The 15814-nt window shown below is 39.2% G+C and overlaps 4 protein-coding genes across 7 annotated transcripts; 3 read left to right on the top strand and 1 right to left on the bottom strand.

The window, feature by feature from the left end:
- The first annotated feature begins 44 nt into the window (after window positions 1–44).
- Window positions 45–1338, top strand: LOC111793712 (xyloglucan endotransglucosylase/hydrolase protein 22). Its single transcript, XM_023675725.2, has 3 exons — window positions 45–409; window positions 479–672; window positions 770–1338. The coding sequence occupies exons 1-3, from the start codon at window positions 116–118 to the stop codon at window positions 1170–1172; spliced, it is 891 nt and encodes a 296-aa protein (XP_023531493.2). The 5' UTR covers window positions 45–115; the 3' UTR covers window positions 1173–1338.
- A 2160-nt stretch (window positions 1339–3498) lies between these two features.
- LOC111793711 (calmodulin-binding protein 60 B) lies at window positions 3499–9985 on the bottom strand. Of its 4 annotated transcripts, none has more exons than XM_023675722.2 (9): window positions 9826–9985; window positions 9493–9640; window positions 8942–9017; window positions 8423–8481; window positions 7131–7624; window positions 6851–7011; window positions 6525–6728; window positions 5626–5854; window positions 3499–4523 (listed from the first exon to the last, which is right to left on the bottom strand). In XM_023675722.2, exons 2-9 carry the CDS (start codon window positions 9600–9602, stop codon window positions 3946–3948), a joined length of 1911 nt encoding a protein of 636 aa, XP_023531490.2. In that variant the 5' UTR covers window positions 9603–9640; window positions 9826–9985; the 3' UTR covers window positions 3499–3945. The 4 variants fall into 4 exon arrangements, with proteins under 4 accessions (XP_023531490.2, XP_023531491.2, XP_023531492.2 ...); XM_023675723.2 differs by having other exon boundaries at window positions 9493–9637; window positions 9826–9978; XM_023675724.2 differs by having other exon boundaries at window positions 9718–9953.
- Window positions 9986–11865: 1880 nt separating this feature from the next.
- LOC111792683 (F-box protein PP2-B10) lies at window positions 11866–13705 on the top strand. Its single transcript, XM_023674234.2, has 3 exons — window positions 11866–12210; window positions 12911–13029; window positions 13119–13705. The coding sequence occupies exons 1-3, from the start codon at window positions 11911–11913 to the stop codon at window positions 13582–13584; spliced, it is 885 nt and encodes a 294-aa protein (XP_023530002.2). The 5' UTR covers window positions 11866–11910; the 3' UTR covers window positions 13585–13705.
- Window positions 13706–13749: 44 nt separating this feature from the next.
- On the top strand, window positions 13750–15392 carry LOC111792682 (F-box protein PP2-B10). The gene is made up of 3 exons (XM_023674233.2): window positions 13750–14204; window positions 14593–14711; window positions 14802–15392. The coding sequence occupies exons 1-3, from the start codon at window positions 13887–13889 to the stop codon at window positions 15253–15255; spliced, it is 891 nt and encodes a 296-aa protein (XP_023530001.2). The 5' UTR covers window positions 13750–13886; the 3' UTR covers window positions 15256–15392.
- The last annotated feature ends 422 nt before the right edge of the window (window positions 15393–15814 follow it).

The raw sequence follows: 15814 nt of genomic DNA, 5'->3' as shown, positions 1-15814 counted from the left end.
CCCATCCCCTTCTTATCTCCTCGCTAGTATAAATTAATTCAATTCCCCCCACGCTCACCACTACCACTTCGACCGTCATTTCCTTTGCTTTCTTTCCCAATTATAAACAAACCCTATGGCTGCTTCTGCTTCTGCTTCTGCTTCTGCTTCTGCTGCCACTGCCTTAGCTTTCTCATCTCTACTCCTGTTTGTTTCCTCTGTTTTCGGTGGCAACTTTTACCAGGATTTTGAGATCACATGGGGCAATGACCGTGCCAATATTCTTAATAACGGCGACCTTCTTACTCTTTCTTTGGACAGAGACTCTGGCTCTGGCTTTCGCTCCAACAATGTTTACCTCTTTGCTAAAATTGATATGCAGCTTAAGCTTGTGCCTGGAAACTCCGCTGGCACTGTCACCACTTACTATGTAATTAACATCACTTTCTATATATTTTCATGCACATACTCTTGTCTCTAATTAATTACGTTTTTGTAGCTCAAATCCGAAGGCTCGACATGGGACGAGATAGACTTTGAATTCTTGGGGAATCTCACTGGTGATCCTTATACACTTCATACAAATGTTTATACACAAGGCAAGGGAGACAGAGAGCAACAATTTCATCTATGGTTCGATCCCACTGCCGACTTCCACACCTACTCAATCCTCTGGAACCCAGAGGGAATCATGTAAGAATTGATCAAACCGACAACCAAAAAAAACCCAATTTTTAAATTTTGAATACGATGTGAAATTAATAAGCGGGAATTGATTTTGTCTTCCCAGATTCTCGGTGGACGGGACGCCCGTCAGAGAGTTCAAGAACCACGAATCCTCAGGCGTTCTGTTCCCGACAAAGCAACCCATGAGACTGTACTCGAGCCTGTGGAACGCGGACGACTGGGGCACAAGAGGAGGGCTTGTGAAGACAGATTGGTCCCAAGCTCCCTTCGTTGCGTCGTACAGGAATTTCAAAGCGGACGTGTGTGTTTGGTCGGAGGGGGTGTCGTCGTGCTCCTCTGGCGCCCACTCTGCAGGCGGAGGATGGCTGTCGGAAAATCTGGACAATACTCGACAACAGAGGCTGAAATGGGTACAGAGGAATTACATGATTTACAATTACTGCACGGACGCCGAAAGATTCCCTCAAGGCTACCCTCCTGAGTGTACCCTCAACACTGCCGCCTAAATTGGCATATTTGCTTTGGCCGCCGTACAAAATTTAGCTAAGCATCATATCGTATTGTATATACAATAAGATATATGTCTGGTTTTGCATGGGTTATGTGACCTCTGTTCTTTTGTTGTTCCCATTTCGCCAAAATAAAGAAGAAAAGAACAATAATTGTGAGTTTGATCTTTTCATTATAATATAAATTATAAGGTCTATGTCGAGGACTCGGTTGTAGTTCGAACTTGAAAAAGAATTCTTTATTTAAAGAGTTTTCACATCGAGAATGTTATAATAAACATTTATATAATGTATTATTGAAGTGCGTGAAGGATGGTGGGGTGTTTTGTCTTTTTATCCAGGCATCATCATGATCTGTAGCAGAAGATCATTTGATGAACAAAGGTCAGCAAGCCTTGGTTTGAGGTCCACATATACAGCCATAAATAATATAACCCAACACACAGACGACGTTGATTTATGAACCGAAGGTGGGTACTCCCAATTCCTCATCCATTCCCTGCTCCCCCACACACGCAAATACATAGTCTAATCCACAACTAATGTAATAGAAATTTGATGTGTATTGGATGGTGTAGTTTAATGGGTTCCACTAAAGTCGGGAAAGAACCAAAAAGGAAACGAAGTTGAGAAGGACAAATTTGGTTTAGAGAGGCGGTTGGTGTTATAGATAATGGCGTCGAATTGAATTGAAAGTGTGTGTGTGTGTGTGTGTGTGTGGGTGGAGCTGAGGACCGACACTCCACTCCATTAATGATGATTGGAGTGTCAAATTGAATTGAAAAGAGATGATGCATGGGATGGGAAGTAAGAAGAAGATAAGGAGGAAGGAGAGGTTCGCAGTTCAATGATACGATGAAGCGGTCGCCGTCGGTGGAGCTTTTCGAGTTTGGGTCGTGACAATTTGGTGAACTGGGAAATTCAACCAATCAACTTTCACTCTTTTAGTTTTTGTTCATATTCTTCAACCAGCTGTCCTCCCATTGCTGACACCCAATTATCTCCTTTTTATTTATTTATTATTATTATTATTATTTCTTATATGTTTTCTTTTTATGCTTATTTCTAATCCTTTCTACTTACGAATTTCAAACCTTTGTTAAATAATTTTTAAATGTATTAATGACACTTGGGGCTGATTTTTTGACCCTAAGTTCAAAAGTAATAAAAGATAGCTAGAGGCCGAATGACAGTTAATATAGAATCGAGAATAAAATTTGGTGTAAAGTAAAGAGGTTGAGGCTATTAGGTCAAGAGGTTCGTAAAGAGGTTGAGGCTATTAAGTCAAGAGGTTCGACTAGAACCAACTCAAGTAGTGCTATTTAGTTTTGAAGGACATTTTTTTTTTTTTCTTTTTCCTAAATTACAATTTTTTTTTTTTTTTTTTTTATTGAATTAAGTGCAAATCAGCTGTGTTTCTCTTTGTCTGGATTTGTGCAACTTACTTGTTTAAAGTTACAAATTAAATTAAAAAGGTTTAAAATTTCTTACCAATAAAATTGAACTTTTCTTAAATTATGGGGGCAAAAATAAGGAAGAGTCGGAAGTGTTAGGAGGAAGCCGCCTCGCTTGGTCCCACTAAACCACTCCGGTCGATTGGGCCTACATTCACCAAACCCAAATCCCGACCTGGCCCTACCGCATCGTCTTCCTCTTCCCTTCCGCCTTTCCAATTGCGCGAACGCAAAACCACGTTGTTACAGAGCCACCAAAATAAGGACTTGAGCTCGCTACGGCTAAGTTTCATGGAGTTTCGTAGGACCCTTCCTCTGTTTTTGCATTTCAACACACCTTCCTCTTCCCTTTATAAATTGCAGTCGGAATCCCATTGCCACTCATTCATTCATTTCCCTCTCACTCACCTACAAAGATGCCCTCCATAACTCTTCTCCTTCTCCTTTTCTCCGCCTCTCTAATTGCTCTCTCTGCAGCTAACTTCAACCAGGATTTTCAAATCACTTGGGGAGATGGCCGAGCCGAAATTCTCAACAACGGCGAACTTCTCACTCTGTCTCTCGACATGGCCTCAGGCTCCGGCTTCCAATCCCAGAACGAGTACTTGTTTGGAAAGATTGATATGCAACTGGCATTTCCGCTGGCACTGTCACTGCCTATTATGCAAGTCTGCTTGTTTAATTGTTCGTGATTAAACATGGTGATTGTGTAAAGCTAAAAATATAATTTCATCCTCTGTAACATGGAAACATTGATATGATTGAACTTCAAACAGCAGAAGGGCTATAAATGATTGAACTTCAAACAGATGCCAAAACAAATGTGAATAATAATCGGAACAAAATATTTATATGTATTAACAACCAACTAAAAATCACATGGATTATTCATTAGTCACTGAATCATCTCTCATACAGTTATTCGAAACATATCAAAGCAAAAGAAAACTGTAGGGAATCCTTGATCCTAATCATTCAAACAACATTATGAAAGGGCAAATGAAATAAGAAATTTACCGTCACCGACCAACCCATTCATGTTTTTGGCCTACCAGAGGTAGATTGATGACAATAAAACATCTTAAATACAGACACTAGCAAACAGGAACAAGTCACTGTACAGGAATCTGTACAAAAGTAGCTTCCGCTGTTAATATGTTATACAGATACAAATGATATCCTTTCGAATTGATCCAACGAGTCTCAAAGAGCAGGAGTTGTCACCTGAAGAATTCTCTGAAGACCTACAGAATATGATGCAGTGAGTGAGGAAAGCTCAAATAACAGCCTGAACAGCACCGACGACTAAACAACTTCTATTCCTCATCCAACTCGACAATCTGTGCACGTCTCTCGGCTGCTTTCTTCCTGATGAAGAAGCCCCACCTCATTGCAGCTTTGATCTTCAACCAACCTACCACAGCTTTTCCAGGACGGTTTCGATCATCAAAATTTGGCATTGGTGAAGGCATGAATGATGGGAATGAAAAACTCTCATCATGGACGTTAACAGATGAATGGCCACCCATGCTAAACATTCGCAACAAGTGTTGCATCTCTTCATTTTCCAGCATCTCGTGACTTCTCATACGAATCTCATCCTCTGAAAAGAAGTCATCCACTACCTTGTCTCTATTGTTTGACCAGTCAAATGGATTCATACTAGATTCCTGAATAGAAGAACCAAGCGGCTGAAAACCTGAAGATGACGATGCTTGCGGAGGACCAAGAGCCAAACCAAAAGTACTAGGGTCATTTCTTGTGACATGAACGTGGTTAGAATTGCCGAGCAACTCATTTGGAGCAAATGAGGAGTTGTCAAATTGGGGTCGAGAAGTTGAATTCACAAACTGAGGTTGGGTTGAATATCTTGTGGCTGTATTATCATTATACCCTGAATTGCCAAATATAAATACAGAAAATAAAACAAAATATAGTCAGCCAAACAACAGCAGTCATCAGCTCTAATAAGTTCATTGCCTCTTTCACCAATATTGTAGACTATAGTTTGACATAGTAACTCAATTACTTAATAGTCGATCCACTACCCATGAGGAGAGGTAAGGCTGATTAGTGAAGAGTTTCGAGAAATTTTTGTATGTATATAAATTTGTTCCCAAATCTTACACATTCTCAGGTCTATGAATGTTATTTGGATGTGAAACTAGATATTATTATCATCATTATAATATATGATACTCTTGATGAACAAACTAGTTTCATTAAGCAAAATAAACTTACAGAAAAGAGTCAAAATGAAAAGAAAAGAGAAAAAGACCTGGCCAATGAGGAGCAACTAAACTTGGAAAAATGACCACAACTATTGCTGATTAGGCCAAAGGATAGTTACAAAAGAGTTTAGAAGTACGGAACCACGAGGCATTAAAATGAGTCAAGCCCCCAAACCCTTAATCCCAGCCTTCTAGACCCAAATATTTCTCCAAGGAGAAGAAAACTAACATACCAGTGAAAATAACTCATGTCCAAAATGGAAGATCCAAAATAATGTATTCCATCAAAGAATAAGAACAGGGGTGCAGCGTATAAACAAGGAATAAGAACAAGAGTGCAGGGATATAAACAGTTGGTATTGCAAAAAGCCCCCTAGTTGGTATCAAGTTTTTGAATATCGGAAAATATACTTATTATTCTAGGCCTGTAATTATGTAAAGCATAGACACATGCTTTCACATTTTCTTCACAAACCTTTTGATGTAAGAGATTAGTTCATTAATTTTTTTTTTAACAAACATCACTAATAAATTCGAATTAACACTATCATTAAATGGTCTTTTATTTCCTCATTGCTTAAATATGTAAGTATACTAGAGCGTCTGTTCAATTGTTTTAAAAGGTAAAAAATAGTCATTTTTATTCTATGTATGGTTCCCATCTTAATTTTTAAATATTAACATTTGCGCGCCCTGTCATATGTTAAGCTTTATAATACATGCTACCATCCGAAAGGTTAATTACAATGATACAAGCGTGGTTACCTGCAACTGAGAGTCCTGAATCCACGATAGGCTGCTGAGGCTGAACTGATACTGGCATGCGGGGCACTGACACATGGGTATTAGAAAGATCAAGATGACCTCCTTGAAAGTCATTTCGGGATGCATTGGACTTCTTAGGCTTCTTAGAGCTCAAAAGTGACTTCCCATCGTACTCTACAACTTGATTCCAATTTTCATATGCTTTGTTCACTAGTGTATCTACATAAACCTGCAAAGCGGAGATAATTTTTTACACTATTTCTAGGGAGAAAGCATTATGCAATTTATATGCTTAATGCATTTGTTATACTACTGCTAAAGTAGGAAATCACTATGCACCATAAACGCCAACCTTTCTTTGTTTAAACTTGTTCGCAAGGAGGAAAACAAAAAAGACTATAACTGCTAAAACCTAAAATATCTAAAATATCAATAAATAAATCACAAATGAATCGCAAAAGGAAAAAAACGTCTACCTTCAATAATGGAAGGTCAAGGTTAGCTAGTTTTATGGTGGGGCCTCTGTAAGGATGTTTATTTTCCTTTGCAAATTGCAACAACCTCAACAGATATAATACAATAATTCTAAGTTGTTAAAGAGGGTAGTAATTAAGGGGAAAGATCCCTGGCATGGTGCATTCTGGAAACTAGCCTCCCACAGACAGAAGAGGAAAATTTGTAGAAAAATCTTGCTAACACCAAATCCAAGCAAGACAGACCACGCTTTTTCGTTCTTAAGTTAAGAACCATGATCGGGCAAAACCAGCTAAAGAATTTTTTTTCAATAACAGAAATGGGAAACATCCAAACGGAGAAATGATTTTTACAACTCTTTACAAGTGTTTTTCACATATATATTACACGCATAGAAGCACAAAAAACGCGTGTTTTGAAATTACCTTCTGGCTCTCAGACAGAGAATCAGCAGGAAAGTATTGTTCCTCTGCAATCAGGCCGTTGAGCTCATAGATATTGTTAAAAACAACACCAACATTTCTGGATTCCTCTGGATAATAAATATACAACTTCCCGCTCAGGACACAGGTCTTAGCATGTTCTAAGAGAGCCTCCCACATCTTATTTGACATACCACTTCCAAGGATCTACAAACAGGAAAAATTTGAAGAGTTATAGGGGATAAGAATAAAGAAGAGATAAGTGACAACAGTCTTTTCTTTAATTATTATATTTTTAAATAAGAAACAGAATGTACGACAACACTTACACTTCGTAGTCCTTGAGAATCTCGAACTACCAGTCGGAGAAAGTCTTCGACGGTGACTATTCCACTTTTATTTAGTCGTTTGTGAAAGGAACCATCCTTTCCAATCTTCTCTAATCTCCACACATCATCGTTTAATGCAGGTGGGTAATGTTTTTTATACACTGCAAAATAAAACAAAGATTTAAGAAATTATATACTCATATCTTCTTTTCCTTTTTTTTTTTTTTTCTCCATCTTTCTATTAAATGACAGAATTAAAAATGATAAAGCATGAACCTACGTTCTCCTCGATGATCTTTAACTGTAAAAGCTTCAGTTTTTGCTTCACGAATGCGAACACCTTCACAAAATCCTGAAGCCACCTTTAACCCAAGTCTGAACTTTCTGCTCCTAATCCAACTTGAGTTATCAGTGAAGGTCAAATCCCCTAGTGTTCCAACACCTTCCTTGAGGGAAACCTGCAGGTCACCGGTCAATAGAGGCCTCTTTCCTTCACGCTCTTTTACCACATGACCTTCGAATTCTTCCTCCGTCCAATCTTCATCATCTTCATTGTTAAAATCACCTTCAAGTACCACAATGTCCAATTTTGACAAGGATTCAGGTCCAGATGTTACTACATGACCTGTGTTTGCATCAAGCAGAACAACATGGATTGCTGCACCCTGTTCACCTTCCACTTTCCCTCCAGTGAACAGGGGAAGAGACAATCTAGACCTAAAATGCAGTTGCAAGTTTCTTCCATCAGGGCCTTCAATCCTTTTAGGAGAAGACCTGTGAGTAAAAAGTGTTAGATCATCATAGTAGATCATAAAGAGAAAATGGAAGTTAAGCATAATAAGAATAGAATTACTAGTTAATTCTCTACCTATAGAATGAACTTATTAACACAACTAAGTTAATCACCAAGAATCCTTATTACCTTTGGATAGAATTAAACAGGATAGAATGAAAATTAAAAAAAACAGACAGAGAGCATTTGGCTGTGATATGGAGCATTATGACGTCCCATGGATGCATACAAGACTTCAGCACTAGAGTATAGTAGTAAACGCATAATTGGGGAAGATGAACAGTTTTCATGACAAAAACATTGTCGAATTCCAAATAGTGATTGAAAAATTAGACATGGCTGAGATGTAACACAGCTCGTACCTAGCACGTGTAGTTTCAAAACTCAAGAACATCCCACCATTGGAACATTGACAACATTATTATATTCCCAAATCACACGATCTTTTTAAGCAAAAGGTAATCATATTAGAGTAGGAAAATGTTTAGACCCGCAAACATAGAGAAAAGCATGCAACTAGTTTTGATTAAATCAAAACAGCTAACAGTAGATCTACTTTGCTACAAAGCAACAACTCCTGTAAGTGGTGCACCAAGGTACAAGGACCAAAAAACGTTTAAACTCTTGTAAATGTGGTTCTAAATATATTAAGATTTTAAGCAATATCTCAACTGAAAATAAATAGTAGGTGAAGAATAATTTATAGTATTACAATATCTACAGCATGAAGCAAAAATAAATTATTGGAAATGTCACAAAACCCATGGATTCATAGTTACCTTCCAGTAATTCTAGCAGGACCTATCTTAGCCAAAGCACGTTCCACTTCCTCACTAACCTATTTGACATCATCAGAACAATCAGAATAATGTATTGCAAAATATAAAATTTTAGAGTAGAAATAGAAGATGGGATCAAATAAGAAAACCAGATAATCAAAACTAAGAATTTACAAAATTTTAGAATTAAAAAAGAGACAAATTCAAATAGAAGGAATATAAACTTTGATGGAAATGAAAAATCCAGACGTCAATTACGTGTTAGTACATTTAGCCAATGATAAACAGATTACTGTCATGCTAAAACATAATAAAAACACAAGCAGACATGTCTATGAAAAACATAAAAAGCATACTGGAAGGGAATCAGTATTATCCTTAGCATTGCTACAAGTAAACTAGATAATTTATACTACCAAGCATACAACACTTCCCAAGCGAACACCCAATTAAATACTACTCTCATTCACATAGTCTTAGTATGCAGCCATAACAGAATATAGAAACGGTGCATCTTACCACTCTACGGAGTATTGGTTCCATTGATGAGAAGAGCTTTTGTAAACTATCCACTTTCAGGGCTTCTACAATCACACTGTCCAGTAATAAAGATCCATAAAAGCGTTGATCATTTGTATTATATGACCTTTTATTGAGAATGAACTGATATGATCATGCGAATTAATTATAAAAAATACAAAAAAAGATAATCTGAATAATTACAGAAATAACCGTAGATAAAGCACAGGTCAAGGTTCTTCCTTTAGAAACAAGGAACCATGGTCTCAACTCTCATCAAGCAAACAGTTAGCCAAAAAAGATAATAAACCCAAGCAAAGCAGCCACTCCGCTCATCTACCTCATTATCATGACATCTAACTAAAAGTCCAAGTGATTAAATTGAAGATCAGAAAGGGTAAGCAGAGGCATAGCACCGACGTACAGAGTTATATTTTGACTTCTCACCGCTAGCTAAATTAAGTTGTAAAGGGGAGGGGGAAAGAAGAAAACAGTAAAAGAAAAGAACCCATGGATCAGAACACAAGTGAATCCAAAAATAAATGATATACCTAGCTAGAGCTGGTCGCTTTCGCTCCGGCAGCTCATCATCTCCACCCTCCAAGCCCCTTTTTTCTCTCATGGAGTTCGTCCTCTCCATATATCTTGTCTGCCTCTGCATCTCTAATCTCTAGAGAAAGTCCAAGCTTCCCAGATCTACTGCACACCAAAATCAGAAGTTGATTCAAGACAACTGATAGAAATCAGAGAGCCGCCATCGACAAACAAACCCTAACCACAGTGACACAGCCAGAAAATCTAAAGAAACCCCAAAATTCAAAATAGTCCAACAACGAACATCCAGCTCTATCCTGGAAATTTCGCAGAAATGGTAGTGCACTTACTGTAAAGTTTCTCAAGTATCTCTCCTACTTCCCTCTAAATTATCCCGATTTACCGGGAAAATCAAAAAACAATAATAACACCGATACAAGTGAGACGATCCTAAAAGAGAGCCTCGTTTTTTTTTTTTTTTTTTTTTTTTTTTTGTGTGTGTAGAGAGAGAACGACTAATATCCCAAGTCTCGACCATGGGACCAAGCACTCGAGTCGGTAATAATCTGCTGCTGCGCAGTCCCGTAATTGTCTTCTCTCCAAGTCCACTGATGTCTAAGAAAAAGAAAGAGACTGCCACGTGGCTTCTCCAGATTCCAAAATCTCTGTGTCAGCAGACAGCGGATTATAACTTTTTCGTCGTCCTCAGATCTGAAGTCATTTTTGGTCGCCGCCTGCGATTGGGGCAAGAGGCCTTTTTAATCTATATTACGTATTTCTTTCCTATTTAATCACTTTGCAAATAATAATAATAATAATAATGACTCTTTATCAATTTTTCCTTCTATTCATAAAAATATGTTTTTTTAGGAAATAGATAATCTCTTCTGTCCTCTTTATTAATGCAAAGATTTTGGAGTTATATTAAATTTGGAATAATAAATAGTGTAAAACTATTTTCTTTGGGCCCATCGAACAAACTGGGCCATTAACAAACAAGCCCAATGAATGGGCCATTAACAATCAAGCCCAATGAATGGGCCATTAACAAACAAGCCCAATGAATGGGCCATTAACAAACAAGCCCAATGAATGGGCCATTAACAAACCAGCCCAATGAATGGGCCATTAACAAACCAGCCCAATGAATGGGCCATTAACAAACCAGCCCAATGAATGGGCCATTAACAAACCAGCCCAATGAATGGGCCATTAACAAACCAGCCCAATGAATGGGCCATTAACAAACCAGCCCAATGAATGGGCCATTAACAAACCAGCCCAATGAATGGGCCATCAACAAACCAGCCCAATGAATGGGCCATTAACAAACCAGCCCAATGAATGGGCCATCAACAAACCAGCCCAATGAATGGGCCATTAACAAACCAGCCCAATGAATGGGCCATTAACAAACCAGCCCAATGAATGGGCCATTAACAAACCAGCCCAATGAATGGGCCATTAACAAACCAGCCCAATGAATGGGCCATTAACAAACCAGCCCAATGAATGGGCCATTAACAAACAAGCCCAATGAATGGGCCATCAACAAACCAGCCCAATGAATGGGCCATTAACAAACCAGCCCAATGAATGGGCCATCAACAAACCAGCCCAATGAATGGGCCATTAACAAACCAGCCCAATGAATGGGCCATTAACAAACCAGCCCAATGAATGGGCCATTAACAAACCAGCCCAATGAATGGGCCATTAACAAACCAGCCCAATGAATGGGCCATTAACAAACCAGCCCAATGAATGGGCCATCAACAAACCAGCCCAATGAATGGGCCATCAACAAACCAGCCCAATGAATGGGCCATTAACAAACCAGCCCAATGAATGGGCCATTAACAAACCAGCCCAATGAATGGGCCATCAACAAACCAGCCCAATGAATGGGCCATTAACAAACCAGCCCAATGAATGGGCCATTAACAAACCAGCCCAATGAATGGGTCATGAACAAACCAGCCCAATGAATGGGCCATCAACAAACCAGCCCAATGAATGGGCCATCAACAAACCAGCACAATGAATGGGCCATCAACAAACCAGCCCAATGAATGGGCCATTAACAAACCAGCACAATGAATGGGCCATTAACAAACAAGCCCAATGAATGGGCCATTAACAAACCTGCCCAATGAATGGGCCATTAACAAACCTGCCCAATGAATGGGCCATCAATAAACAAGCCCAATGAATGGGCCATCAACAAACAAGCCCAATGAATGGGCCATCAACAAACCAGCCCAATGAATGGGCCCATTAGATTGAAATTCTGCTAAAGCTTAGTCTCGAAGCAACCGGAGATGGATTTTAGCGAAAGAGAGTGAATTGACTACTTACCAAAATCGAGCGAAATATTCCGTATATATGCATGCAGGTTTCTTTCCACAAAATATTGACTGTACCAGAGAAATCCAATGGAAGAAGAAATGAGGACGGCAACTGCCGATCTCTCTTCTCTGCCGGAAGGAGTAATCGCTTACATCTTGTCGCTGACCACTCCATTAGATGTTTGTAGGGCCTCGACGGTTTCCCGGATTTTCCATTCGGCGGCGCAGTCCGACATCGTGTGGAACAGATTCCTGCCTCCCGATTTGGACGTACTGATTTCTCGATGTAAATCTGCTGACCTGGATTTTGATCCAATTTCCTGTTCGAAGAAGAACATTTTTTTCTCCCTTTGCGACAGCCCAATGCTACTTGACGATGGCGACAAGGTAAGCTTTCCGATTCCCTAGCTCTCTAAATTGGCGGTGGCCGGAGTTTGATCGGTGGTCGGTCGACACAAACATCATCGGAGTTCCCTTTCTTGTTATCAAATTGACATGTAATTTTAGAATATAAATACATTCTAAACGATTGCTAAAAACCTCGAACCCAAGTTTTCTTTTGAATCAATCTTGGATTTCAACAAAAACTTTTACAGTTAATCTTTAAACAGAGTTCGCTTCATATGCATTTTAGTGAATGTTCGATATCCAGAATCCCCCTTTTGAAAAGACGAATAAATAAATAAAATCTAATGTATGAAGTTTAAGTAACTAATTCCTTTTCATTTTGATTTAATAAAGTCTATAACCGAATGAATGGCTCTTAAACTTTCAGATGTTATCAAATTTTCTTTTTAAAATAGAGCTAAATACACTATTATTAGTATGTAAGTTGTTAGTTTCTAGGCTTAATCTTGTTCTAAATTATCCCTTACATTGAGTTTAGTGTACGAACTAAGCTTCTGCTGACGCAAATTTCAGTCCCAGATTATTATTTAACTGTATGAACAGACACTTAAACCAGTCTGATTGATAAAGAACGAAAAGCCACTGATTCATTTGTGTATCTTATACCACTTGTTGAATCAACAATGAAGCTATTTTGCACTTTCTATTTGTATGCACTTAAATCATTGGCATGCTGCAGAGCCTTGCATTGGAGAAATGGACTGGTAGGAAGTGCATAATGCTTGGAGCAAGGAACATCACGATCGTTTGGAGTGATACCCCTGAGTATTGGACCTGGGAACATCATCCTGATTCGAGGTTCAAAGTCTATATGAAATTATATCTTAATTTTTTGTTTCCCTCCCAATTCTAAAACTCTGCCATTTGGACGTGGGTGTGAGAATCAGGTTTGCAGAGGTGGCTGTACTCCTCCAGGTGTGGTGGCTTGAAATCCGTGGAAGAATGAGTTGCAGAATACTGACTCGTAGAACAACTTATGGTGTTTACTTGGTGTTCAAGATGAATGAAGATGAATACCGAGGGTTCAATTTTGATCTTGCTGAAGTCAGGGCGGGAATTCTTGGCACCGAAAGCGATCCGAAAACAGTTTGTTTGGACCCTGATTTGGAGAACTCTCGTCTGCGGCTTGCACCATGGTTGATGGACCATTCATTGGAAATGTCGTCAGGGTTAGAGCAGCCGAAGGAGAGACAGGATGGGTGGTTTGAAATCGAGTTGGGGGAGTTTGAAAGTGGCGATGGAGATGATGAAGTTGAGATGGATCTTATGGAGGTGAAGGGCGGCACACGCAAGATTGGGCTTGTCGTTGAGGGGATTGAGATTAGGCCTAAACCCACCTCTGTTCTTGCATAGATGCTTTGATTGATTAAAGCCATGGTTTTGCTATTGGCTTGCTTTTGTTTATCCAGAGGTTTGAAAAAACCAGCGACTGTGTTTCATTTATTTTAGGCCTAAAATGATGTTGTTTTTTTTTTTTAATTATTTTTTTTTTAGTAATAGCTTTCAAAAAGTTGATTGGCTATAGAATTCGATAAAAGATAACGATAAATAAAATCAATTAATATCTGTAGAACATCACTCGAACAAAACTATCCCTTCGCCACCATTTTTCTGTTTTAAGAAACAGTAAAATAGAGTTCTGTTCCTGATTCATCATGGACAAGGATGAAACGAGGACGGGAACGGAGGACGGAGAAATTGCGGATTTCTCTTCTCTGCCAGAAGGAGCAATTGCTAACATCTTGTCTCTGACGACTCCATCCGATGCCTGCAGGTCATCGGCGGTCTCCCGTACTTTCCATGCGGCGGCGCAGTCCGATATCGTGTGGGAGAGATTCCTGCCTACCGATTGGGAAGATTTGATTTCTCGGCGGAAACCTAATGACCTGAATTTTGATCCGATTACATGGTCCACGAAGGAGATCTTTTTCTCCCTTTGCAACAATCCACTGCTAATTGACGATGGCTACACGGTACGCTTTTTGATTCCCCCAATTTCTCTAAATTAATGGTGGCCGGAGTTGCGTGAGTTGTCGGCGGCGACAAGTGTTACTCTAGCCTCGCCGTCATGCTCGGTTTTTATAGACATACTCGATTTTCAACATGAACTTTCGAAGTTATTTCGATTCCTACAAAAACTTTTGTGATTATCCTTGAAAAGGTTTACTCAAAATCCAGAAAACATGAACTGTGATATGAAAAAGTTGTGTTTGGGAGAATTAAGCTTCCGCCGACTCCAATTTTAGGTCCAGATTTGATTCTCAAAGAACAGAAAGACATTATGATCATGTTCCCATCTTTTGTACAGTTTTTCTTTGTATGCACATAAATTGAGTGGGTACAATCATTGGTATGTAGCAGAGCATCTCTTTGGACAAACGGAGTGGTAAGAAATGCGTAATGCTTGGAGCAAGGGAGCTATCAATTGTTTGGGGCGATACCTCTGTCTATTGGGCCTGGGAATCTCATCCTGAGTCAAGGTTTTAAGCCTAAACGATTGGCTCAAATCCCACTTTTTATCTTGATCCCAATTCTGATACCTTGCCTTCTAATGTGGGTGTGAGAATCAGGTTCACAGAAGTACTTGTCATCTTCAAGGTGTGGTGGCTTGAAATCCGAGGAAAGATAAGCAGTAGAATGTTGTCTCCTGCAACAACTTATGTAGCTTACTTTGTGTTCAGGACGAGGGAACGTAGATACTTTGGGTTCAATATAGATCCTGTCGATGCCATGGTGGGCATTGTTGGTAGTGAACACTATATGAAGAGCGTTTGTTTGGACCCTTATTTCGACAATCCTCATCAGCGAGGCCGACGCGTACCACGAGCAGGATGCAATCTATCAAGGTTGGAGCAGCCAAGGGAGAGACATGACGGTTGGTTTGAAACTGAGTTAGGAGAGTTTCGTATTGATGGTGGAGATGATGAAGTAGAGATCATTCTTAAGAAGGTTAAGTGTATTGATTCCAGGAGTGGCCTCGTTGTTCAGGGTATAGAGATTAGGCCCAAAATGAACCCTGCATAGATTGTTACAACTTCAAGAAACTAGATGCCTAGTTTCAAATTTCAATCAATTTCAACGTTTATACACCCTGTAGTTTAGGGTAAAGATCGAATTTTTTTCCTCAAAAAATATTTCAGTGAAATGAATTGTTCTAAATACACAGCAACGGGAACTTTTCTTTTCCTCTTTCTTTCGCTTAACAAGATAAATGATAGAGAGCTAGCCGACTGGCTTTTTACTTCAAGAGTACATGGGTGCAATTCAAGGGAGTTTCAAAGGGAAGGTGACGGATGAGGTTGCTACACGGGAGAGAGAGGATTGCTAACTTACAGAGAGTGTCAGCTGCCTCGTTGAGAATATGATTGCCTCGCACACTTTGTTGAACCAACATTGATCATTTGCCTCAAAATTTCCTCCCCTTTTACAAATATGAAGAAAGAAAGAAATCAGGATAGAAGTTTAGACCGTTCACACTGGTTCAAAAAAGTAGATCGTTAAGATAACCTGATTTTTTTTCTGAACATGAATATGCAACCTGAAGAATTTTTTTCCTCTACTTCCCATCAGTAGGGGCCGTTAG

The sequence above is a fragment of the Cucurbita pepo genome, chromosome 4, assembly GCF_057944985.1.
Source record: "Cucurbita pepo subsp. pepo isolate OVF chromosome 4, ASM5794498v1, whole genome shotgun sequence".
NCBI classification, from domain to species: domain Eukaryota; kingdom Viridiplantae; phylum Streptophyta; class Magnoliopsida; order Cucurbitales; family Cucurbitaceae; genus Cucurbita; species Cucurbita pepo.
This window is presented reverse-complemented; position numbering and strand designations above follow the sequence as displayed.

What these genes read in the sequence shown, in the direction of transcription:
- LOC111793712 (XM_023675725.2), top strand. Translation starts at nt 116, where the DNA reads ATGGCTGCTTCTGCTTCTGCTTCTGCTTCTGCTTCTGCTGCCACTGCC. An exon ending in GCACTGTCACCACTTACTAT is followed by an intron (nt 410 to 478) that starts GTAATTAACATC and finishes ACGTTTTTGTAG; the next exon opens with CTCAAATCCGAAGGCTCGAC. An exon ending in TGGAACCCAGAGGGAATCAT is followed by an intron (nt 673 to 769) that starts GTAAGAATTGAT and finishes TTGTCTTCCCAG; the next exon opens with ATTCTCGGTGGACGGGACGC.
- LOC111793711 (XM_023675722.2), bottom strand. Translation starts at nt 9,602, where the DNA reads ATGCAGAGGCAGACAAGATATATGGAGAGGACGAACTCCATGAGAGAA. An exon ending in AACCAATACTCCGTAGAGTG is followed by an intron (nt 8,482 to 8,941) that starts GTAAGATGCACC and finishes GATGTCAAATAG; the next exon opens with GTTAGTGAGGAAGTGGAACG. An exon ending in TAAAGATCATCGAGGAGAAC is followed by an intron (nt 7,012 to 7,130) that starts GTAGGTTCATGC and finishes TTTATTTTGCAG; the next exon opens with TGTATAAAAAACATTACCCA.
- LOC111792683 (XM_023674234.2), top strand. Translation starts at nt 11,911, where the DNA reads ATGGAAGAAGAAATGAGGACGGCAACTGCCGATCTCTCTTCTCTGCCG. An exon ending in TACTTGACGATGGCGACAAG is followed by an intron (nt 12,211 to 12,910) that starts GTAAGCTTTCCG and finishes GGCATGCTGCAG; the next exon opens with AGCCTTGCATTGGAGAAATG. An exon ending in GAACATCATCCTGATTCGAG is followed by an intron (nt 13,030 to 13,118) that starts GTTCAAAGTCTA and finishes TGTGAGAATCAG; the next exon opens with GTTTGCAGAGGTGGCTGTAC.
- LOC111792682 (XM_023674233.2), top strand. Translation starts at nt 13,887, where the DNA reads ATGGACAAGGATGAAACGAGGACGGGAACGGAGGACGGAGAAATTGCG. An exon ending in TAATTGACGATGGCTACACG is followed by an intron (nt 14,205 to 14,592) that starts GTACGCTTTTTG and finishes GGTATGTAGCAG; the next exon opens with AGCATCTCTTTGGACAAACG. An exon ending in GAATCTCATCCTGAGTCAAG is followed by an intron (nt 14,712 to 14,801) that starts GTTTTAAGCCTA and finishes TGTGAGAATCAG; the next exon opens with GTTCACAGAAGTACTTGTCA.